Source organism: Oncorhynchus mykiss, chromosome 13 (genome assembly GCF_057628025.1).
Source record: "Oncorhynchus mykiss isolate SJ-2025 chromosome 13, ASM5762802v1, whole genome shotgun sequence".
Lineage (NCBI taxonomy): Eukaryota > Metazoa > Chordata > Actinopteri > Salmoniformes > Salmonidae > Oncorhynchus > Oncorhynchus mykiss.
In genome coordinates, this window is record NC_143034.1 from 12,298,140 (window position 1) to 12,324,417 (window position 26,278).

The 26,278-nt window shown below is 45.3% G+C and overlaps 1 protein-coding gene across 1 annotated transcript; it reads right to left on the bottom strand.

Annotated features, from left to right (window-relative positions):
- Window positions 1–775: 775 nt before the first annotated feature.
- On the bottom strand, window positions 776–24,440 carry LOC118938164 (meteorin-like protein). Its single transcript, XM_090195188.1, has 5 exons — window positions 23,795–24,440; window positions 21,328–21,574; window positions 20,228–20,390; window positions 12,100–12,159; window positions 776–1,822 (listed from the first exon to the last, which is right to left on the bottom strand). The coding sequence occupies exons 1-5, from the start codon at window positions 23,890–23,892 to the stop codon at window positions 1,494–1,496; spliced, it is 897 nt and encodes a 298-aa protein (XP_090051314.1). The 5' UTR covers window positions 23,893–24,440; the 3' UTR covers window positions 776–1,493.
- Between the last annotated feature and the right edge of the window lie 1,838 nt (window positions 24,441–26,278).

Sequence of the window (26,278 nt, forward strand, 5' to 3'; positions counted from 1 at the left end):
CCATCTTTCTCTACCTCCATCCACCTTCCCTTCTCTCCCTCCATCCTTCTCTACCTCCATCTTTCCTTCTCTCCCTCCATCCTTCCTTCTCTCCCTCCATCCTTCCTTCTCTCCCTCCATCCTTCTCTCCCTTCATCCATCTTTCCTTCTCTCCCTCCATCCCTCCCTCCAATTCTCCCTGCCTCCATCCTTCCCCTCCTACACCACTCAGTCCAACCTGTGTGTGTGTGTGTGTGTGTCTTTCAGAGGGGATAGCCCAAATGCACATTTCCATTGGACATTTGTGAACATTGGACAATGAATTAATCTGCAACAGACATGTGCGCACACACACACACACACACACACACACACACACACACACACACACACACACACACACTCGCACCAGTGTGGTTGCTGAAGTGGTTTTGGCCGAAGATGTCGGAAAAAAAAATCAAATGGATCATAAAAGTCTGCCTCTACTCCCTCTCCCTTTACTGTGATAATATATACACACTCTCTCCCTTTACTGTGATAATATATACACACACACACACTCCCTTTACTGTGATAATACACACACACACACACACACACACACTCTCTCCCTTTACTGTGATAGTACACACACGCCCACACACACACATGCAAACGCCCCCACACACACACACGCCCACCCACACACAAATGAGGATACTTCAAAACAGTACCTTATAAACACTGTAGAGAAATCCAATGTGACACAGACACATCTAGACACAGACACATCTAGACACAGTAAAATAAAGACTTGTTCCAGGAAGACAGTTTATTCCCTAGAACAGAGAGCCAGAGTGCTATTGTACTTTAACACAGTCGCACACACACCTTCACACACACACCTTCACACACACACCTTCACAGACACACCTTCACACAAGCTAGTGCAGAACCACACACGCTAGCGCACACACACACTCACTAGCGCGCACACACAAACACGCTAAGACACACAAGAGCATGCTAAGACACACACAAACACGCTAAGACACACACGCTGTGCAGGAACCCACTATACACTTCTGTCAGAAGACAACCTCTAAACTGTAAACATAAAGCTTTTCACGAAACAAACTTTCATTACAACAATGATCATATTTACATCTATTTCCAACACACGCGCACAAACACACAGACACACACACACTATACACACACACACACACCAGCGTCTTAAGACATTCTATGACAACAGATGGCTTTAGAACTGTTCAGACACAGGCCAACTATCCTTGCTGCTAGGCAACTGTAAGAGCTTCAGCCAATCGGTTAGCAGGGCTTAGGACCACGTCCAACCACCTCTCAGTCATATCAAAGATTCCGCCCCTTTACGACTTCACTCCTCTGATTGGATCAGGGCCCAGTCAGTCCAGCCAGCGACCCAGCCCTCTCTCTCTGTGTCCCTGATTCGCTGAGTTTGTTTCCCAATCCTGTTCCCTGATTGGTTGTCTCCTGGGCGGAAGGGGCGTGCCTCAGTCTGTGTCCATGTCCATGTGACAGGGGTTACTTCCTGTCTCCAGGGCGGTCCTGTAGAGCTTCAGAAAGTGGCGGTAGTGCGGGGAGCAGCCAAGCCACGCCTCTCCGAACCTCACTGCCCCCGTGAACAGGAACTCCCCCTTCTCCCTCGGCTGCAGCCGGCACCGCAGGGGCGTGTTCAGACGTCCGGACCACCCCTTTCCTCTGGCTCCGTCCAGAGAGAACACTCCGCTCTTCTGATGGAACAGGCGGCTTAGCGTCACGGCAACGGAGGAGTGGTCTGATGACGAGGGCGTGTCAACGCCACGGATACTGCCACGACCCGCTGGAGAGAAAGAGGGAGGGAGAGAGATATGGGGAGGAGAGAGAGATATGGGGAGGAGAGAGAGATATGGGGAGGAGAGAGGGAGGAGAGAGGGAGGCGAGAGAGATATGGGGAGGAAAAGGAGGAGGGAGATATGGGGGGGAGATAGGGAGGAGAGAGATATGGGGAGGAGAAGGAGGAGAGAGATATGGGGAGGAGATAGGGAGGAGAGAGATATGGGGAGGAGAGAGATATATGGGGAGGAGAGGGAGGAGAGAGATATATGGGGAGGAGAGAGATATATGGGGAGGAGAGGGAGGAGAGAGATATGGGGAGGAGAGGGAGGAGAGAGATATGGGGAGGAGAGGGAGGAGAGAGATATAGGGAGGAGAGGGAGGAGAGAGATATATGGGGAGGAGAGGGAGGAGAGAGATATATGGGGAGGAGAATGAGGAGAGAGATATGGGGAGGAGAGGGAGGAGAGAGATATGGGGAGGAGAGGGAGGAGAGAGAGATATGGGGAGGAGAGAGATATATGGGGAGGAGAGGGAGGAGAGAGATATATGGGGAGGAGAGGGAGGAGAGAGATATATGGGGAGGAGAATGAGGAGAGAGATATGGGGAGGAGAGAGATATGGGGAGGAGAGGGATATGGGGAGGAGAGGGATATGGGGAGGAGAGGGGGAGGAGAGGGAGGAGAGAGATATGGGGAGGAGAGAGATATGGGGAGGAGAGAGATATGGGGAGGAGAGAGATATGGGGAGGAGAGGGAGGAGAGAGATATATGGGGAGGAGAATGAGGAGAGAGAAATGGTGAGGAGAGAGATATGGGGAGGAGAGGGGGGAGAGGGAGGAGAGAGATATGAGGAGGAGAGGGGGAGAGGGAGGAGAGATATATGGGGAGGAGAGGGGGGAGAGGGAGGAGAGAGATTTGGGGAGGAGAGGGGGGAGAGAGATATGGGGAGGAGAGGGAGGAGAGAGATATGGGGAGGAGAGGGGGGAGAGAGATATGGGGAGGAGAGGGAGGAGAGAGATATGGGGAGGAGAGGGGAGAGAGAGAGTGATGAAAAGGATTGTTCATGTCCTTTACAGCTGGTGCTGTTTGTGGCTGTGTTCTAAATCAAATCAAATACCATTTGTCACATGCTGGGGAAACAACAGGTGGAGACTAACAGTGAAATGCTGACTGACGGACCCTTCACAACAATGCAGAGAGAAACATTTTAATGTAATAGAAAAATAACACGAGTAACATGACTATACACACAGGGTACCAGTACTGAGTCTATGATAACATGACTATACACACAGGGTACCAGTACTGAGTCTATGATAACATGACTATACACACAGGGTACCAGTACTGAGTCTATGATAACATGACTATACACACAGGGTACCAGTACTGAGTCTATGATAACATGACTATACACACAGGGTACCAGTACTGAGTCTATGATAACATGACTATACACACAGGGTACCAGTACTGAGTCTATGATAACATGACTATACACACAGGGTACCAGTACTGAGTCTATGATAACATGACTATACACACAGGGTACCAGTACTGAGTCTATGATAACATGACTATACACACAGGGTACCAGTACTGAGTCTATGATAACATGACTATACACACATGGTATCAGTACTGAGTCTATGATAACATGACTATACACACAGGGTACCAGTACTGAGTCTATGATAACATGACTATACACACAGGGTACCAGTACTGAGTCTATGATAACATGACTATACACACAGGGTACCAGTACTGAGTCTATGATAACATGACTATACACACAGGGTACCAGTACTGAGTCTATGATAACATGACTATACACACAGGGTACCAGTACTGAGTCTATGATAACATGACTATACACACAGGGTACCAGTACTGAGTCTATGATAACATACACACAGGGTACCAGTACTGAGTCTATGATAACATGACTATACACACAGGGTACCAGTACTGAGTCTATGATAACATGACTATACACACAGGGTACCAGTACTGAGTCTATGATAACATGACTATACACACAGGGTACCAGTACTGAGTCTATGATAACATGACTATACACACAGGGTACCAGTACTGAGTCTATGATAACATGACTATACACACAGGGTACCAGTACTGAGTCTATGATAACATGACTATACACACAGGGTACCAGTACTGAGTCTATGATAACATGACTATACACACAGGGTACCAGTACTGAGTCTATGATAACATGACTATACACACAGGGTACCAGTACTGAGTCTATGATAACATGACTATACACACGTGGTATCAGTACTGAGTCTATGATAACATGACTATACACACAGGGTACCAGTACTGAGTCTATGATAACATGACTATACACACAGGGTACCAGTACTGAGTCTATGATAACATGACTATACACACAGGGTACCAGTACTGAGTCTATGATAACATGACTATACACACAGGGTACCAGTACTGAGTCTATGATAACATGACTATACACACAGGGTACCAGTACTGAGTCTATGATAACATGACTATACACACAGGGTACCAGTACTGAGTCTATGATAACATGACTATACACACGTGGTATCAGTACTGAGTCTATGATAACATGACTATACACACAGGGTACCAGTACTGAGTCTATGATAACATGACTATACACACAGGGTACCAGTACTGAGTCTATGATAACATGACTATACACACAGGGTACCAGTACTGAGTCTATGATAACATGACTATACACACAGGGTACCAGTACTGAGTCTATGATAACATGACTATACACACAGGGTACCAGTACTGAGTCTATGATAACATGACTATACACACAGGGTACCAGTACTGAGTCTATGATAACATGACTATACACACAGGGTACCAGTACTGAGTCTATGATAACATGACTATACACACAGGGTACCAGTACTGAGTCTATGATAACATGACTATACACACAGGGTACCAGTACTGAGTCTATGATAACATGACTATACACACAGGGTACCAGTACTGAGTCTATGATAACATGACTATACACACAGGGTACCAGTACTGAGTCTATGATAACATGACTATACACACAGGGTACCAGTACTGAGTCTATGATAACATGACTATACACACAGGGTACCAGTACTGAGTCTATGATAACATACACACAGGGTACCAGTACTGAGTCTATGATAACATACACACAGGGTACCAGTACTGAGTCTATGATAACATGACTATACACACAGGGTACCAGTACTGAGTCTATGATAACATGACTATACACACAGGGTACCAGTACTGAGTCTATGATAACATGACTATACACACAGGGTACCAGTACTGAGTCTATGATAACATGACTATACACACAGGGTACCAGTACTGAGTCTATGATAACATGACTATACACACAGGGTACCAGTACTGAGTCTATGATAACATGACTATACACACAGGGTACCAGTACTGAGTCTATGATAACATGACTATACACACAGGGTACCAGTACTGAGTCTATGATAACATGACTATACACACAGGGTACCAGTACTGAGTCTATGATAACATGACTATACACACAGGGTACCAGTACTGAGTCTATGATAACATGACTATACACACAGGGTACCAGTACTGAGTCTATGATAACATACACACAGGGTACCAGTACTGAGTCTATGATAACATGACTATACACACATGGTATCAGTACTGAGTCTATGATAACATGACTATACACACAGGGTACCAGTACTGAGTCTATGATAACATGACTATACACACAGGGTACCAGTACTGAGTCTATGATAACATGACTATACACACAGGGTACCAGTACTGAGTCTATGATAACATGACTATACACACAGGGTACCAGTACTGAGTCTATGATAACATGACTATACACACAGGGTACCAGTACTGAGTCTATGATAACATGACTATACACACAGGGTACCAGTACTGAGTCTATGATAACATGACTATACACACAGGGTACCAGTACTGAGTCTATGATAACATGACTATGCACACAGGGTACCAGTACTGAGTCTATGATAACATGACTATACACACAGGGTACCAGTACTGAGTCTATGATAACATGACTATACACACAGGGTACCAGTACTGAGTCTATGATAACATGACTATACACACAGGGTACCAGTACTGAGTCTATGATAACATGACTATACACACAGGGTACCAGTACTGAGTCTATGATAACATGACTATACACACAGGGTACCAGTACTGAGTCTATGATAACATGACTATACACACAGGGTACCAGTACTGAGTCTATGATAACATGACTATACACACAGGGTACCAGTACTGAGTCTATGATAACATGACTATACACACAGGGTACCAGTACTGAGTCTATGATAACATGACTATACACACAGGGTACCAGTACTGAGTCTATGATAACATGACTATACACACATGGTATCAGTACTGAGTCTATGATAACATGACTATACACACAGGGTACCAGTACTGAGTCTATGATAACATGACTATACACACAGGGTACCAGTACTGAGTCTATGATAACATGACTATACACACAGGGTACCAGTACTGAGTCTATGATAACATGACTATACACACAGGGTACCAGTACTGAGTCTATGATAACATGACTATACACACAGGGTACCAGTACTGAGTCTATGATAACATGACTATACACACAGGGTACCAGTACTGAGTCTATGATAACATGACTATACACACAGGGTACCAGTACTGAGTCTATGATAACATGACTATACACACAGGGTACCAGTACTGAGTCTATGATAACATGACTATACACACAGGGTACCAGTACTGAGTCTATGATAACATGACTATACACACAGGGTACCAGTACTGAGTCTATGATAACATGACTATACACACAGGGTACCAGTACTGAGTCTATGATAACATGACTATACACACAGGGTACCAGTACTGAGTCTATGATAACATGACTATACACACAGGGTACCAGTACTGAGTCTATGATAACATACACACAGGGTACCAGTACTGAGTCTATGATAACATACACACAGGGTACCAGTACTGAGTCTATGATAACATGACTATACACACAGGGTACCAGTACTGAGTCTATGATAACATGACTATACACACAGGGTACCAGTACTGAGTCTATGATAACATGACTATACACACAGGGTACCAGTACTGAGTCTATGATAACATGACTATACACACAGGGTACCAGTACTGAGTCTATGATAACATGACTATACACACAGGGTACCAGTACTGAGTCTATGATAACATGACTATACACACAGGGTACCAGTACTGAGTCTATGATAACATGACTATACACACAGGGTACCAGTACTGAGTCTATGATAACATGACTATACACACAGGGTACCAGTACTGAGTCTATGATAACATGACTATACACACAGGGTACCAGTACTGAGTCTATGATAACATGACTATACACACAGGGTACCAGTACTGAGTCTATGATAACATGACTATACACACAGGGTACCAGTACTGAGTCTATGATAACATGACTATACACACAGGGTACCAGTACTGAGTCTATGATAACATGACTATACACACAGGGTACCAGTACTGAGTCTATGATAACATGACTATACACACAGGGTACCAGTACTGAGTCTATGATAACATGACTATACACACAGGGTACCAGTACTGAGTCTATGATAACATGACTATACACACAGGGTACCAGTACTGAGTCTATGATAACATGACTATACACACAGGGTACCAGTACTGAGTCTATGATAACATGACTATACACACAGGGTATCAGTACTGAGTCTATGATAACATGACTATACACACAGGGTACCAGTACTGAGTCTATGATAACATGACTATACACACAGGGTACCAGTACTGAGTCTATGATAACATGACTATACACACAGGGTACCAGTACTGAGTCTATGATAACATGACTATACACACAGGGTACCAGTACTGAGTCTATGATAACATGACTATACACACAGGGTACCAGTACTGAGTCTATGATAACATGACTATACACACGTGGTATCAGTACTGAGTCTATGATAACATGACTATACACACAGGGTACCAGTACTGAGTCTATGATAACATGACTATACACACAGGGTATCAGTACTGAGTCTATGATAACATGACTATACACACAGGGTACCAGTACTGAGTCTATGATAACATGACTATACACACAGGGTACCAGTACTGAGTCTATGATAACATGACTATACACACAGGGTATCAGTACTGAGTCTATGATAACATGACTATACACACAGGGTACCAGTACTGAGTCTATGATAACATGACTATACACACAGGGTACCAGTACTGAGTCTATGATAACATGACTATACACACAGGGTACCAGTACTGAGTCTATGATAACATGACTATACACACAGGGTACCAGTACTGAGTCTATGATAACATGACTATACACACAGGGTACCAGTACTGAGTCTATGATAACATGACTATACACACAGGGTACCAGTACTGAGTCTATGATAACATGACTATACACACAGGGTACCAGTACTGAGTCTATGATAACATGACTATACACACAGGGTACCAGTACTGAGTCTATGATAACATGACTATACACACATGGTATCAGTACTGAGTCTATGATAACATGACTATACACACAGGGTACCAGTACTGAGTCTATGATAACATGACTATACACACAGGGTATCAGTACTGAGTCTATGATAACATGACTATACACACAGGGTACCAGTACTGAGTCTATGATAACATGACTATACACACAGGGTACCAGTACTGAGTCTATGATAACATGACTATACACACAGGGTACCAGTACTGAGTCTATGATAACATGACTATACACACAGGGTACCAGTACTGAGTCTATGATAACATGACTATACACACAGGGTACCAGTACTGAGTCTATGATAACATGACTATACACACAGGGTACCAGTACTGAGTCTATGATAACATGACTATACACACGTGGTATCAGTACTGAGTCTATGATAACATGACTATACACACAGGGTACCAGTACTGAGTCTATGATAACATGACTATACACACAGGGTACCAGTACTGAGTCTATGATAACATGACTATACACACAGGGTACCAGTACTGAGTCTATGATAACATGACTATACACACAGGGTACCAGTACTGAGTCTATGATAACATGACTATACACACAGGGTACCAGTACTGAGTCTATGATAACATGACTATACACACAGGGTATCAGTACTGAGTCTATGATAACATGACTATACACACAGGGTACCAGTACTGAGTCTATGATAACATGACTATACACACAGGGTACCAGTACTGAGTCTATGATAACATGACTATACACACAGGGTACCAGTACTGAGTCTATGATAACATGACTATACACACAGGGTATCAGTACTGAGTCTATGATAACATGACTATACACACAGGGTACCAGTACTGAGTCTATGATAACATGACTATACACACAGGGTACCAGTACTGAGTCTATGATAACATGACTATACACACAGGGTATCAGTACTGAGTCTATGATAACATGACTATACACACAGGGTACCAGTACTGAGTCTATGATAACATGACTATACACACAGGGTACCAGTACTGAGTCTATGATAACATGACTATACACACAGGGTACCAGTACTGAGTCTATGATAACATGACTATACACACAGGGTACCAGTACTGAGTCTATGATAACATGACTATACACACAGGGTATCAGTACTGAGTCTATTATAACATGACTATACACACAGGGTACCAGTACTGAGTCTATGATAACATGACTATACACACAGGGTACCAGTACTGAGTCTATGATAACATGACTATACACACAGGGTACCAGTACTGAGTCTATGATAACATGACTATACACACAGGGTACCAGTACTGAGTCTATGATAACATGACTATACACACAGGGTACCAGTACTGAGTCTATGATAACATGACTATACACACAGGGTACCAGTACTGAGTCTATGATAACATGACTATACACACAGGGTACCAGTACTGAGTCTATGATAACATGACTATACACACAGGGTACCAGTACTGAGTCTATGATAACATGACTATACACACAGGGTACCAGTACTGAGTCTATGATAACATGACTATACACACAGGGTACCAGTACTGAGTCTATGATAACATGACTATACACACAGGGTACCAGTACTGAGTCTATGATAACTTGGCTATACACACGTGGTATCAGTACTGAGTCTATGATAACATGACTATACACACAGGGTACCAGTACTGAGTCTATGATAACATGACTATACACACAGGGTACCAGTACTGAGTCTATGATAACATGACTATACACACAGGGTACCAGTACTGAGTCTATGATAACATGACTATACACACATGGTATCAGTACTGAGTCTATGATAACATGACTATACACACAGGGTACCAGTACTGAGTCTATGATAACATGACTATACACACATGGTATCAGTACTGAGTCTATGATAACATGACTATACACACAGGGTACCAGTACTGAGTCTATGATAACATGACTATACACACAGGGTACCAGTACTGAGTCTATGATAACATGACTATACACACATGGTATCAGTACTGAGTCTATGATAACTTGGCTATACACACGTGGTATCAGTACTGAGTCAATGTGCAGGGGTACGAGGTAATGGAGGTAGATATGTACATATAGGTAGAGGTAAAGTGACTAGGGAACAGGATAGGTAATAAACAGTAGCAGCAGTGTATGTGATGAGTGTAGAGTGTAATGGGGTTCAATGCAGATAGTCCAGAGAGTTATTGGTTAACTATTCAGCGATCTTGTTCAGTCTTATGGCTTGGGGGTAGAAGCAGGGTCCTGTTGGTTCCAGACTTGGGGGTAGAAGCAGGGTCCTGTTGGTTCCAGACTTGGGGGTAGAAGCAGGGTCCTGTTGGTTCCAGACTTGGGGGTAGAAGCAGGGTCCTGTTGGTTCCAGACTTGGGGGTAGAAGCAGGGTCCTGTTGGTTCCAGACTTGGGGGTAGAAGCAGGGTCCTGTTGGTTCCAGACTTGGGGGTAGAATCAGGGTCCTGTTGGTTCCAGACTTGGGGGTAGAAGCAGGGTCCTGTTGGTTCCAGACTTGGTGCTTCGGTACAACTTGCTGTGGGGTAGCAGAGAGAACAGTCTATGACTTGGGGCATCGGTACAACTTGCCGTGGTGTAGCAGAGAGAACAGTCTATGACTTGGGGCATCGGTACAGCTTGCCATGCGGTAGCAGAGAGAACAGTCTATGATTTGGGGCATCGGTACAGCTTGCCGTGTGGTAGCAGAGAGAACAGTCTACGTCTTGGGGCATCGGTACAGCTTGCCGTGTGGTAGCAGAGAGAACAGTCTATGACTTGGTGCATCGGTACAGCTTGCCGTGCGGTAGCAGAGAGAACAGTCTATGACTTGGTGCATCGGTACAGCTTGCCGTGCGGTAGCAGAGAGAACAGTCTATGACGTGGACGCCTGGAGTCTTTGACCATTTTTAGGGCCTTCCTCTGACACCGCCTGGTATAGAGGTCCTGGATGGCAGGGAATTCGGCCCCGGTGAGGTACTGCACCATACCACTACCCTCTGGAGCTCCTTGCGGTCGAATGCCAAGCAGTTGCCGTACCAAGCGGAGATGCAACCAGTCAAGATGCTCTCAATGGTGCAGCTGTAGAACATTTTGAGGATCTGAGGGCCCAAGCCTCCTGAGCGGGAAGGCGTGGTGTGTGTGTGTGTGTTTATGTGTGTACCATGTTAATTCCTCAGTGATGTGGAGCGCTGACATCCTCCCTTATTGGCTGTCTCATCGTAGTTGGTGATCAGGCCGACCACCGTTGTGTCGCCAGCAAACTTAATGATGGTGATGGCCATTGTTCTGTGTGTATGTGTGTTGTGGTGTTGTGCGTACCTGTGTGTGTGTGTGTGTGTGTGTGTGTGTGTGTGTTGTGCGTAACCTGTGTGTGTTTGTGTTGTGTTGTTGTGCGTAACCTGTGTGTGTTTGTGTTGTTGTGCGTAACCTGTGTGTGTGTTGTGGTGTTGTGCGTACCTGTGTGTGTGTGTGTGTGTTGTGCGTAACCTGTGTGTGTTGTGGGGTTGTGCGTACCTGTGTGTGTGTGTGTGTGTGTGTGTTGTGGTGTTGTGCGTAACCTGTGTGTGTGTGCTTACCAAAGTCGCTGGTGCATACCGCCATCAGGATCTGGTCATCTGTGCAGGGTGTACAGGAGGCTGAGAGAGAGACATGAGACATGAGACACATACACCACCACACCCCACCATACACCACCACACCCCACCATACACCACCGGTCAAAAGATTTAGAACACCTACTCATTCAAAGGTTTGTCTTGATTTTTACTATTTTATACATAGTAGAATAATAGTGGAGACATCAAATCTATGAAATAGCCTGGAGATGTGTTGGGTCAAATCTATGAAATAGCCTGGAGGTGTGTTGGGTCAAATCTATGAAATAGCCTGGAGATGTGTTGGGTCAAAACTATGAAATAGCCTGGAGATGTGTTGGGTCAAAACTATGAAATAGCCTGGAGATGTGTTGGGTCAAATCTATGAAATAGCCTGGAGATGTGTTGGGTCAAAACTATGAAATAGCCTGGAGATGTGTTGGGTCAAAACTATGATATAGCCTGGAGGTGTGTTGGGTCAAAACTATGAAATAGCCTGGAGATGTGTTGGGTCAAAACTATGATATAGCCTGGAGATGTGTTGGGTCAAATCTATGAAATAGCCTGGAGATGTGTTGGGTCAAAACTATGATATAGCCTGGAGATGTGTTGGGTCAAAACTATGATATAGCCTGGAGATGTGTTGGGTCAAATCTATGAAATAGCCTGGAGATGTGTTGGGTCAAATCTATGAAATAGCCTGGAGATGTGTTGGGTCAAAACTATGATATAGCCTGGAGATGTGTTGGGTCAAATCTATGATATAGCCTGGAGATGTGTTGGGTCAAATCTATGAAATAGCCTGGAGGTGTGTTGGGTCAAAACTATGATATAGCCTGGAGATGTGTTGGGTCAAATCTATGAAATAGCCTGGAGATGTGTTGGGTCAAATCTATGAAATAGCCTGGAGATGTGTTGGGTCAAAACTATGAAATAGCCTGGAGATGTGTTGGGTCAAAACTATGATATAGCCTGGAGATGTGTTGGGTCAAATCTATGAAATAGCCTGGAGGTGTGTTGGGTCAAAACTATGATATAGCCTGGAGATGTGTTGGGTCAAATCTATGAAATAGCCTGGAGATGTGTTGGGTCAAAACTATGATATAGCCTGGAGATGTGTTGGGTCAAATCTATGAAATAGCCTGGAGGTGTGTTGGGTCAAAACTATGAAATAGCCTGGAGGTGTGTTGGGTCAAAACTATGAAATAGCCTGGAGATGTGTTGGGTCAAATCTATGAAATAGCCTGGAGGTGTGTTGGGTCAAATCTATGAAATAGCCTGGAGGTGTGTTGGGTCAAAACTATGAAATAGCCTGGAGGTTTGTCGGGTCATTGACCTGTTGAAAACAAATGATAGTCCCACTAAGCCCAAACCAGATGGGATGGAGTATGGCTGCAGAATGCTGTGGTAGCCATGCTGGTTAAGTGTGCCTTGAATTCTAAATGAATCTCAGACAATGTCACCAGCAATATTCCCCCACACCATAACACCTCCTCCTCCATGCTTTACGGTGTGAAATACACAAACGGAGATAATCCATACACCCACACCATAACACCTCCTCCTCCATGCTTTACGGTGTGAAATACACAAACAGAGATAATCCGTGTCTCACAAAGACACGGCGGTTGGAACCAAAAATCTCCAATTTAGACTCTAGACCAAAGGACACATTTACACCAGTCTAACATCCATTGCTCGTGTTTCTTGGCCAAAGCAAGTCTCTTCTTCTTATTGGTGTCCTTTAGTAGTGGTTTCTTTGCAGCAATTCGACCATGAAGGCCTGATTCACACAGTCTCCTCTGAACAGTTGAGGGTGAGATGTGTCTGTTACTTGAACTCTGTGAAGCATTTATTTGGGCTGTAATTTCTGATACTGGTAACTCTAATGAACTGATCCTCAGCAGCAGAGGTAACTCTAATGAACTGATCCTCTGCAGCAGAGGTAACTCTAATGAACTGATCCTCAGCAGCAGAGGTAACTGTAATGAACTGATCCTCTGCAGCAGAGGTAACTCTAATGAACTGATCCTCTGCAGCAGAGGTAACTCTAATGAACTGATCCTCTGCAGAAGAGGTAACTCTAATGAACTGATCCTCTGCAGCAGAGGTAACTCTAATGAACTGATCCTCAGCAGCAGAGGTAACTCTAATGAACTGATCCTCTGCAGCAGAGGTAACTCTAATGAACTGATCCTCTGCAGCAGAGGTAACTCTAATGAACTGATCCTCAGCAGCAGAGGTAACTCTAATGAACTGATCCTCTGCAGCAGAGGTAACTCTAATGAACTGATCCTCTGCAGCAGAGGTAACTCTAATGAACTGATCCTCTGCAGCAGAGGTAACTCTAATGAACTGATCCTCTGCAGCAGAGGTAACTCTAATGTACTGATCCTCTGCAGCAGAGGTAACTCTAATGAACTGATCCTCTGCAGCAGAGGTAACTGTAATGAACTGATCCTCTGCAGCAGAGGTAACTCTAATGAACTGATCCTCTGCAGCAGAGGTAACTCTAATGAACTGATCCTCAGCAGCAGAGGTAACTCTAATGAACTGATCCTCTGCAGCAGAGGTAACTCTAATGAACTGATCCTCTGCAGCAGAGGTAACTCTAATGAACTGATCCTCTGCAGCAGAGGTAACTCTAATGAACTGATCCTCTGCAGCAGAGGTAACTCTAATGAACTGATCCTCTGCAGCAGAGGTAACTCTAATGTACTGATCCTCTGCAGCAGAGGTAACTGTAATGAACTGATCCTCTGCAGCAGAGGTAACTGTAATGAACTGATCCTCTGCAGCAGAGGTAACTCTAATGAACTGATCCTCTGCAGCAGAGGTAACTCTAATGTACTGATCCTCTGCAGCAGAGGTAACTCTAATGAACTGATCCTCTGCAGCAGAGGTAACTCTAATGAGAGGTAACTCTAATGAACTGATCCTCTGCAGCAGAGGTAACTCTGGGTCTTCCTTTCCTGTGGCGGTCCTCATGAGAGACAGTTTCATCATAGCGCTTGATGGTTTTTGAGACTGCACTTGAAGAAATGTTAAAAGTTCTAGATATTGTCCGTATTGACTGACCTTCATGTCTTAAAGTAATGATCGACTATTGTTTCTCTTTGCTTATTTGAGCTGTTCTTGCCATAATATGAAATTGGTATTTTACCAAATAGGGCTATTTTCTGTATACCCCCCCCCCCCCCCCCCCTGTCACAACTCAACGTTTCCTTCTGAAATACTTTAAGAAGGAGAGAAATGATCTTTTAAGAAGGCACACCTGTTAATTTAAATGCATTTGAGGTGACTAACTCATGAAGCGGATTGAGAGAATGCCAAGAGTGTGCAAAGCTGTCATCAAGGCAAAGGGTGGCTATTTTAAGAATCTCAAATATATTTTGATTTGTTTAACACTTTTTTGGTTACTACATGATTCCATATAGAGAATAGTACAAATAAAGGAAAACCCTTGAATTAGTAGGTGTTCTAAAACGATTGACCGATCGTGTACAACACTAGCATCAGATATAAAGAAGACTGAGCGTGTGAGTCAGTTAGTCCTGTATCTCTCCACTAATATTCTCCTCCCTCTTTCCCTCCCCCATCCATCCCTCACTTCCTGAGAGAGGGGAGAGGAGGTGTGAGAGGGGGGAAGTCTGGTTCTCTCACCCCCTTGTTGTTCCCCCTAGCTCTATTTGGGGTAGAGAGGGAGGGGTGAGGCGAGAGAGGGGGAGGAATGAGGGATGAGGAGGAAGAGAGAGAGGAATGAGGGAAGAATGAGGAGGGAGAGAGGGATGAGGAGGGAGAGAGGGAGAGAGGGATGAGGAGGGAGAGAGGAGGAGGGAGAGAGAGAGGGAGGGATGAGGAGGGAGGGATGAGGAGGGAGAGAGGGAGGGATGAGGATGGAGAGAGGGAGGGATGAGGATGGAGAGAGGGAGAGGTGAGGAGGGAGGGGTGAGGAGAGAGGAATGAGGAGGAAGAGAGGGATGTCTATGGGGGGAGGGTACAAGATGAAGGATTTTCGTGTGTGTGTGTGTGTGTAACAACAGGTGGGAGAGGGTAGTCAGGGTTGTAACCTTTGACCCTGTCTGCCAGTAAAACAACTATTAAACACACAGTCTTTATCTTTGTCTGTCAATGGTTTTATGGCTCACACATACCTGAACTAGGCAGATATAAAACATCTCTCTCTCTCCCTCCATACCTGAACTAGGCAGATATAAAACATCTCTCTCTCTCCCTCCATACCTGAACTAGGCAGATATAAAACATCTCTCTCTCTCCCTCTATACCTGTACTAGGCAGATACAAAACATATCTCTCTCTCTCTCTTTCTCCCTCCCTCTATACCTGTACTAGGCAGATACAAAACATATCTCTCTCTCTCTCTTTCTCCCTCCCTCCATACCTGAACTAGGCAGATATAAAACATCTCTCTCTCTCCCTCTATACCTGTACTAGGCAGATACAAAACATATCTCTCTCTCTCTCTTTCTCCCTCCCTCTATACCTGTACTAGGCAGATACAAACATTTCTCTCTCTCCCTCCATACCTGAACTAGGCAGATACAAAACATATCTCTCTCTCTCTCTTTCTCCCTCCCTCCATACCTGTACTAGGCAGATACAAAACATATCTCTCTCTTTACCTGTACTAGGCAGATACAAAACATCTCTCTCTCTCTTTACCTGTACTAGGCAGATACAAAACATCTCTCTCTCTCTTTACCTGAACTAGGCAGATACAAAACATATCTCTCTCTCTCTCTTTCTCCCTCCCTCCATACCTGTACTAGGCAGATACAAAACATATCTCTCTCTTTACCTGTACTAGGCAGATACAAAACATATCTCTCTCTCTCTCTTTCTCCCTCCCTCTTTACCTGTACTAGGCAGATACAAAACATATCTCTCTCTCTCTCTTTCTCCCTCCCTCTTTACCTGAACTAGGCAGATACAAAACATATCTCTCTCTCTCTCTTTCTCCCTCCCTCCATACCTGTACTAGGCAGATACAAAACATGTCTCTCTCTCTTTACCTGTACTAGGCAGATACAAAACATATCTCTCTCTCTTTACCTGTACTAGGCAGATACAAAACATCTCTCTCTCTCTTTACCTGTACTAGGCAGATACAAAACATCTCTCTCTCTCTTTACCTGAACTAGGCAGATACAAAACATATCTCTCTCTTTACCTGTACTAGGCAGATACAAAACATATCTCTCTCTCTTTACCTGTACTAGGCAGATACAAAACATATCTCTCTCTCTTTACCTGAACTAGGCAGATACAAAACATATCTCTCTCTTTACCTGTACTAGGCAGATACAAAACATATCTCTCTCTCTTTACCTGTACTAGGCAGATACAAAACATATCTCTCTCTCTTTACCTGAACTAGGCAGATACAAAACATATCTCTCTCTTTACCTGTACTAGGCAGATACAAAACATATCTCTCTCTTTCTCCCTCCCTCTATACCTGTACTAGGCAGATACAAAACATATCTCTCTCTTTACCTGTACTAGGCAGATACAAAACATATCTCTCTCTTTACCTGTACTAGGCAGATACAAAACATATCTCTCTCTCTCTCTTTCTCCCTCCCTCCATACCTGAACTAGGCAGATACAAAACATATCTCTCTCTCTCTCTTTCTCCCTCCCTCTTTACCTGTACTAGGCAGATACAAAACATATCTCTCTCTCTCTCTTTCTCCCTCCCTCTTTACCTGTACTAGGCAGATACAAAACATATCTCTCTCTCTCTCTTTCTCCCTCCCTCTTTACCTGAACTAGGCAGATACAAAACATATCTCTCTCTCTCTCTTTCTCCCTCCCTCTTTACCTGTACTAGGCAGATACAAAACATCTCTCTCTCTCTTTACCTGTACTAGGCAGATACAAAACATATCTCTCTCTCTCTCTTTCTCCCTCCCTCTTTACCTGTACTAGGCAGATACAAAACATCTCTCTCTCTCTTTACCTGTACTAGGCAGATACAAAACATATCTCTCTCTCTCTCTTTCTCCCTCCCTCTTTACCTGAACTAGGCAGATACAAAACATATCTCTCTCTCTTTACCTGTACTAGGCAGATACAAAACATATCTCTCTCTCTCTCTTTCTCCCTCCCTCTTTACCTGAACTAGGCAGATACAAAACATATCTCTCTCTCTCTCTTTCTCCCTCCCTCCATACCTGTACTAGGCAGATACAAAACATATCTCTCTCTTTACCTGTACTAGGCAGATACAAAACATCTCTCTCTCTCTTTACCTGTACTAGGCAGATACAAAACATATCTCTCTCTCTCTCTTTCTCCCTCCCTCCATACCTGAACTAGGCAGATACAAAACATATCTCTCTCTCTTTACCTGTACTAGGCAGATACAAAACATCTCTCTCTCTCTTTACCTGTACTAGGCAGATACAAAACATCTCTCTCTCTCTTTACCTGTACTAGGCAGATACAAAACATGTCTCTCTCTCTTTACCTGTACTAGGCAGATACAAAACATATCTCTCTCTCTTTACCTGTACTAGGCAGATACAAAACATATCTCTCTCTCTTTACCTGTACTAGGCAGATACAAAACATCTCTCTCTCTCTTTACCTGTACTAGGCAGATACAAAACATGTCTCTCTCTCTCCCTCCATACCTGAACTAGGCAGATACAAAACATATCTCTCTCTTTACCTGTACTAGGCAGATACAAAACATATCTCTCTCTCTTTACCTGTACTAGGCAGATACAAAACATCTCTCTCTCTCTTTACCTGTACTAGGCAGATACAAAACATATCTCTCTCTCTCCCGCTCTCCCTCCCTCCCACTCTCCCTCCCTCCATTCTCCATCTGACCAATCATATCCTCTCCCTGTCTTGCAGCAGACACCACTGACTGACAGCTGGATGATGATTGGCTGACCCCTGGGCTTGACCCCAGTGTGACCTGTTGATTAGCCTGCTTGTTTTTTTATGTCAGAGAGGGAGACGAGAGAGAGAGGAGGGAGGGAGACGAGAGAGAGAGGAGGGAGGGAGACGAGAGAGAGAGGAGGGATGGAGATGGAGAGAGAGGAGGTAGGGAGATGGGAGAGAGAGGAGGGAGACGGGTGAGAGGAGAGGGGGATAGAGGACAGCAGTAAGAGAGGGAGGGGGGTCTCTGGTCTGGTCCGGTCTGTCTCTTGAGTGACAGCAGGGCTGTGGATGTGTGGGTCTTGGCTAGACTGCTTTATTAGGCTAGACAGACAGTCACCCTGTTTAACTCCTGTCATCTCCTGCCCCCCCCCCCCATTTCTACCTCGGCCTCCCCTTCTTCAGCTAACACAAGGCCTATTTAATGTGTCTAGGGGTCAGTTGAACCAGTGGTTCATTCTTCCTCCTCTCTCTGGACTCTGTCACTGACTCTGTCCATCTGTCATGTTACTTTGTACAGCCCTTGATCTGGGGAACGGGTTCTATCGCCTGGGTTCTACCATGAAATGTGTGTGTTGGTCTCTTACCAGTGCCAGTGTTCAGGTGTGTGTGTGTTGGTCTCTTGCCAGTATTCAGGTGTGTGTGTGTGTGTTGGTCTCTTACCAGGTCCAGTGTTCAGGTGTGTGTGTGTGTTGGTCTCTTACCAGTGCCAGTGTTCAGGTGTGTGTGTTGGTCTCTTACCAGTGTTCAGGTGTGTGTGTGTGTGTTGGTCTCTTACCAGTGCCAGTGTTCAGGTGTGTGTGTGTGTTGGTCTCTTGCCAGTATTCAGGTGTGTGTGTGTGTTGGTCTCTTACCAGTATTCAGGTGTGTGTGTGTGTTGGTCTCTTGCCAGTATTCAGGTGTGTGTGTGTGTTGGTCTCTTACCAGTGTTCAGGTGTGTGTGTGTGTTGGTCTCTTACCAGGTCCAGTGTTCAGGTGTGTGTGTGTTGGTCTCTTACCAGTATTCAGGTGTGTGTGTGTGTTGGTCTCTTGCCAGGTCCAGTATTCAGGTGTGTGTGTGTGTGTGTTGGTCTCTTGCCAGTATTCAGGTGTGTGTGTGTGTTGGTCTCTTGCCAGGTCCAGTGTTCAGGTGTGTGTGTGTGTTGGTCTCTTACCAGTGTTCAGGTGTGTGTGTGTGTGTGTGTTGGTCTCTTACCAGTGCCAGTGTTGAGGTGTGGGTACAGATGAGCTCCAGGTCCGTGGCTGGCCACCAGTTCATACTGAAACACTGTGATCCTCTTGCTGATGTCCTGCTGGCCCACTGCCTCTATGAACAGCGCCCCCTCTGTCAGGGAGAAACACTGCACCCTGCCATGCGCCTGGAAATATAACAAACATGATTAAATATGTACTGGTGTATGTATGTACTGGTGTAATGTACTGGTGTATGTATGTACTGGTGTATCTATGTACTGGTGTAATGACACTGAGATAATCATTTTCACACAAGTACTTTATGAACATATCAACAATTATATTTAGAGTGGTTACACTTAAGCATGCGTTTTCTGCCTATGTAACCTGCTCTGTGCTGTTCTCAGTCAGGTTACTGTGAAATATCTGTGCTGTTCTCAGTCAGGTTACTGTGAAATATCTACTTCTGATGTAAAAAAGGGATTTATGAATAAACGTGACTGACCGACTGAATGACTGACCGACTGAATGACTGACTGAATGACTGACCGACTGAATGACTGACCGACTGACTGAATGACTGACCGACTGATTGACTGATTGACTGACCGACTGAATGACTGACTGACTGAATGACTGACCGACTGATTGACTGACCGAATGCTGACTGACCAAAAGACCGACTGATTGACTGACCGAATGCTGACTGGCTGAATGACTGACCGGCCGACTGACCAAACGACCGACTGATTGACTGACCGAATGCTGACTGGCTGAATGACTGACCGGCCGACTGACCAAACGACCGACTGATTGACTGACCGAATGCTGACTGACCAACTGATTGACTGACCGAATGCTGACCAACAGACCGACTGACTGCCCGAATGCTGACTGGCTGAATGACCGACTGACCAACAGACCAACTGATTGACTGATTGACTGACCGAATGCTGACTGACCGGCCGACTGACCAACTGATTGACTGATTGACTGCCCGAATGCTGACTGACCAACTGATTGACTGACCGAATGCTGACCAACAGACCGACTGACTGCCCGAATGCTGACTGGCTGAATGAGTGACCACCAGACAGACTGATTGACTGACCATCTATCTACCTGTTCTGTCTCAGACATCAGCAGGCGGAGCTGTCCAGCTCTCTCCAGGTAGAGGTGTGATCCGCGGGAGTCTGTCTGGGGCTTGATGCAGGCGTGCAGGCCGGGGGAAGCCCCAGACGTGGGCTCCGTGTTGGGCCGCAGGTTGACGATGAGGGCCCCAGTAGGATAGAGCCACTCTAGACTGCCCTGGGAGCAACGCAGGTATACCTGCTCCACATCACGGGAGTGAGACTCATGGGTCAGACCACTGGGGGAGGAGAGAGGGAGAGAGAGAGGGAGGATGAGAGAGGGGGACAGTAGGGTAGAGAAGAAGTTAAGGTATTGCGGAAGGAGGAGAGAGGGTAAAGGGGAGGAGGAGGAGAGAGGGTAAAGGGGAGGAGAAGGAGGAGAGGTTATGATGATGGGGGAGGAGGAGGAGAGGTTATGATGATGGGGGAGGAGGAGTAGAGGTTATGATGATGGGGGAGGAGGAGGAGAGTTTGATGATGGGGGAGTGGGAGAGGTTATGATGATGGGGGAGGAAGAGGAGAGTTTATGATGATGGGGAGGAAGAGGAGAGGATATGATGATTATGGGGGAGGAGTAGAGGTTGATGATGATGATGGGGAGGAGGAGAGGTTGATGATGATGATGGGGAGGAGGAGAGGTTGATGATGATGATGGGGGAGGAGGAGAGGTTGAGGATGATGATGGGGGAGGAGGAGAGGTTATGATGATGGGGGGAAGAGGAGAGGTTATGATGATGGGGGGAAGAGGAGAGGTTATAATGATGGGGGAGGAGGAGAGGTTATGATGATGATGAGGGAGGAGGAGAGGTTATGATGATGATGGGGAGGAGGAGAGGTTATGATGATGGGGGAGGAGGAGTGGTTATGATGATGGGGGAGGAGAGGTTATGATGATGAGGGAGGAGAGGTTATGATGATGAGGGAGGGGGAAAGGTTATGATGATGGGGGAGGAGGAGAGGTTATGATGATGGGGGAGGAGAGGTTATGATGATGGGGAGGGGGAGAGGGTATGATGATGAGGGAGGAGGAGAGGTTATGATGATGATGGGGGAGGAGAGGTTATGATGATGATGGGGGAGGAGAGGTTATGAGGATGGGGGAGGAGGAGAGGTTATGATGATGATGGGGGAGGGGTGGTTATGATGATGAGGGAGGAGTAGAGGTTATGATGATGAGGGAGGAGGAGAGGGTAGAGGGGGATAGAATAGGTTAGGAAACTTGTTATGGATATATTTTGATGTTTGAGGAAGAAATGTTGTTGGTCATAAACATGAACACACAACATATTTAACAGTTCCAATGCATGATACCTTATCACTTAGTTAAGAGGTCGTTTAAAGAGCAACTTGATTACAGCATGAGTCCTCTCTCTCGAGATAAACTGTGACCCGATGTGACCAATACCCGGAGCGCAGGGGAGGGAGGATGTGGTCGGTTATCTGGGATGCGCGCACTTTAAGATCAGTAAAAGACTACAAACTTGTTCGAAGTTGATGTCTTCAAAAGAAAACCGCACCGCGGCACGGCAACAAGAAAGCGTTGCACAGTCGTTATTTTTATTACGCAGCGTCTTAAAACGACGGATCAAAGGGCAGGCCAAATGGACCTGTTCATTTTACTGTAATTACAGGAATGGCTGCGCACTCACATTCAATAGCCTAGAACACAGTTTTATGAGTATGTGAAAGGTAAGGTATGAACTCGACACGAGGTGTAGCGCTGAAAACCTATAATTTCTCCTCTGACGGCTCCACGGTCCAAGCGCCCAACCCAAGCTCTCCTTTTCCTCTCTGGCGGCTCCACGGTCCAAGCGCCCAACCCAAGCTCTCCTTTTCCCTCCGGCGGCTCCACGGTCCAAGCGCCCAACCCAAGCTCTCCTTTTGGCGCACGCACGGAGATTTGGTATATTGAACTGGAACAGTTCAAAATATGTTATCGTGTTTTCTTTGAATATTACGGCACGCCGCCAATTGGAGCTCACATCGCTATAGGCTACAGGACAGGAGAAACAAACACGTTCCCTATGCAAATCCATCAGGCCTAAACTACATAACGCATGTATAAACACAATCCCATTGTATAAGGAAGGACGTCTCTCTCTCTCCCTCACTCACTCTCACAGAGGCTGGGGTGTCAAGTGGTTCACCCCCCCCTTCCCCCCGTTTATTGCAAAAAATATGAAATGCATTAGACTTAATCTATCCAACCTGTTTGCACCTGCAAATATGCTGTGGTCTCGCTGTTCAGGACATTATTGAGCAAAATCTGGAAGTGCAGGGAGGAAACGAGGGTTTCCATAACATCTGAATGTATCAGCCTGTTACACTGGTTCGATAGCAACACTGTCATAGCCTAAACCCTCTTAACCAAAATAGATTGTAGGCTTATAGTCTACATCCTATAAGGGTTAATCAAACTTGTCGAATAACACACATACAATAATAAACGTATAGCCTACCTTCCTCTCCAGCTGCACTGGTCGCTGGTGTACTGCGCCGAGGCGACCCGACAGAGAAACACAGCCGCTACCCAGTGCGCTAAACCTGGCCACAGCATGGTTGACCAACCGCTCCTCCGCCCCAGTATGGTCAGACCACGTCCCGCCTTTCAGTAACCACAAAAATCCACCAATAAATCCTGCAAATGACTATTTATTCACATCGTGGTCTCTGGAAAGAAGGTTACGGGTCCACCAGAATCAACAGTTCTGTTTTGTACCGTAAAAGTTCCGTTTCATTTCGACAGGATGGAATATCCGTGTAAAACCGTTGGGAGCCTCCGGCAGTAGACTGGTGACTAACAGACAGGAGGAAGTCCTGACATTAGTAACGAACTTCTGCTGCTGCCTGGGCTCCAGCTCCGCACACGTCACCCCGCCCAGACTCGTGCCAGCAGCTGACTCCTCCGCTTGAGTGACACGCTCTAAACCACGCCCCGAGCGGACGAACTTCTCGGTCTCTCGCTCAGTGTGTGTGTGTGTGTGTGTGTGTGCGTCTTAACGCGGACAAGCACGGATGTTCTTGGCGCCACATCCCGATAGCTCTTATAAATATTAGTACGGCAGCACGCGCAGGTCTGAAGATAGCCTACATCAGCGTCGTGTTGCAGAGCAGTAAATATCCACTCACTCACACACAAATATGCACACGCACAAATTCAAAACACCTTGACATAGCCCCCGCGGGTGAGAAACAGTAACCACTTGCACCGATATATTATTAGAGTAATACAGATCAATGAACTCATGTGTAATTGCCTACAATGTGTATCTTAATTAAACTGTTTCGAGATAATATAGCTCATACGTGTAAGAAGCGTTTGCTTTATTTGTTTGTATGCTAAATAGCCTATTAGTAATAGACATAGGACTAGATTGGAGGGCCCCGAAGTCTATATTCTGGAAACCAATGAGCGAAGCAGATTCCTGTGCTCTACATCTGTTCTGACCCGACAGCTAGTCACACTAAATGCCCCCTTGGTTCTGGGGCGCTTTTCCCGTGAGAAAACAGTCAGAACGTCAACCGTGTAACCGACTTGTCACATTCCCTCCCCCTGACAGCCTCAGAAATGTAACACATTTAGAGAAATATCAACATGTACCACCTCCACACACACACACACACACACACACACACACACACACACACACACACACACACACACACACACACATTATATTTTATTATCTCTAACTCTATAGAAAGGTTTTTAACATGTATAATAGATATATAGTCTGTGATCTATTATGGCTATAAACACATTTGAACATAATTATAACACCATTTTTATTTTATTTATCCTTTATTTAACTAGGCAAGTCAGTTAAGAACAAATTCTTATTTACAATGACAGCCTACCGGGGAACAGTGGGTTAACTGCCTTGTTCAGGGGCAGAACGACAGATTTTTACCTTTCTATAGAGTTAGGGATTTGATCTTGCAACCTTTCAGTTACTAGTCCAACGCTCTAACCACTAGGCTACCTTATAAACACATTGCACACTATAAACACTCTATAAACACACTAACTAAAGTCAGAGATGCCTGAAGACTAGAGCTGCTCAAAGGCTGTAATCAGAGTCCTAAATGTAGCAGTAGTAGTTCATCAATCTATCAAAGTTATTTTATCAAGCCCTTTTTTACATCAGCAGTTGTTGCTTTACAGACACCCAGCCTCAAACCCCCAAAGAGCAGCCGTCCAGATGTAGAAGCATAACATCAGCAGTTGTTGCTTTACAGACACCCAGCCTCAAACCCCCAAAGAGCAGCCGTCCAGACGTAGAAGTATTACATCAGCAGTTGTTGCTTTACAGACAGCCAGCCTCAAACCCCCAAAGAGCAGCCGTCCAGATGTAGAAGCATAACATCAGCAGTTGTTGCTTTACAGACACCCAGCCTCAAACCCCCAAAGAGCAGCCGTCCAGATGTAGAAGTATTACATCAGCAGTTGTTGCTTTACAGACACCCAGCCTCAAACCCCCAAAGAGCAGCAGTCCAGACGTAGAAGTATTACATCAGCAGTTGTTGCTTTACAGACACCCAGCCTCAAACCCCCAAAGAGCAGCCGTCCAGATGTAGAAGTATTACATCAGCAGTTGTTGCTTTACAGACACCCAGCCTCAAACCCCCAAAGAGCAGCCATCCAGATGTAGAAGTATTACATCAGCAGTTGTTGCTTTACAGACACCCAGCCTCAAACCCCCAAAGAGCAGCCATCCAGATGTAGAAGTATTACATCAGCAGTTGTTGCTTTACAGACACCCAGCCTCAAACCCCCAAAGAGCAGCCATCCAGATGTAGAAGTATTACATCAGCAGTTGTTGCTTTACAGACACCCAGCCTCAAACCCCCAAAGAGCAGCCGTCCAGATGTAGAAGTATTACATCAGCAGTTGTTGCTTTACAGACACCCAGCCTCAAACCCCCAAAGAGCAGCCGTCCAGA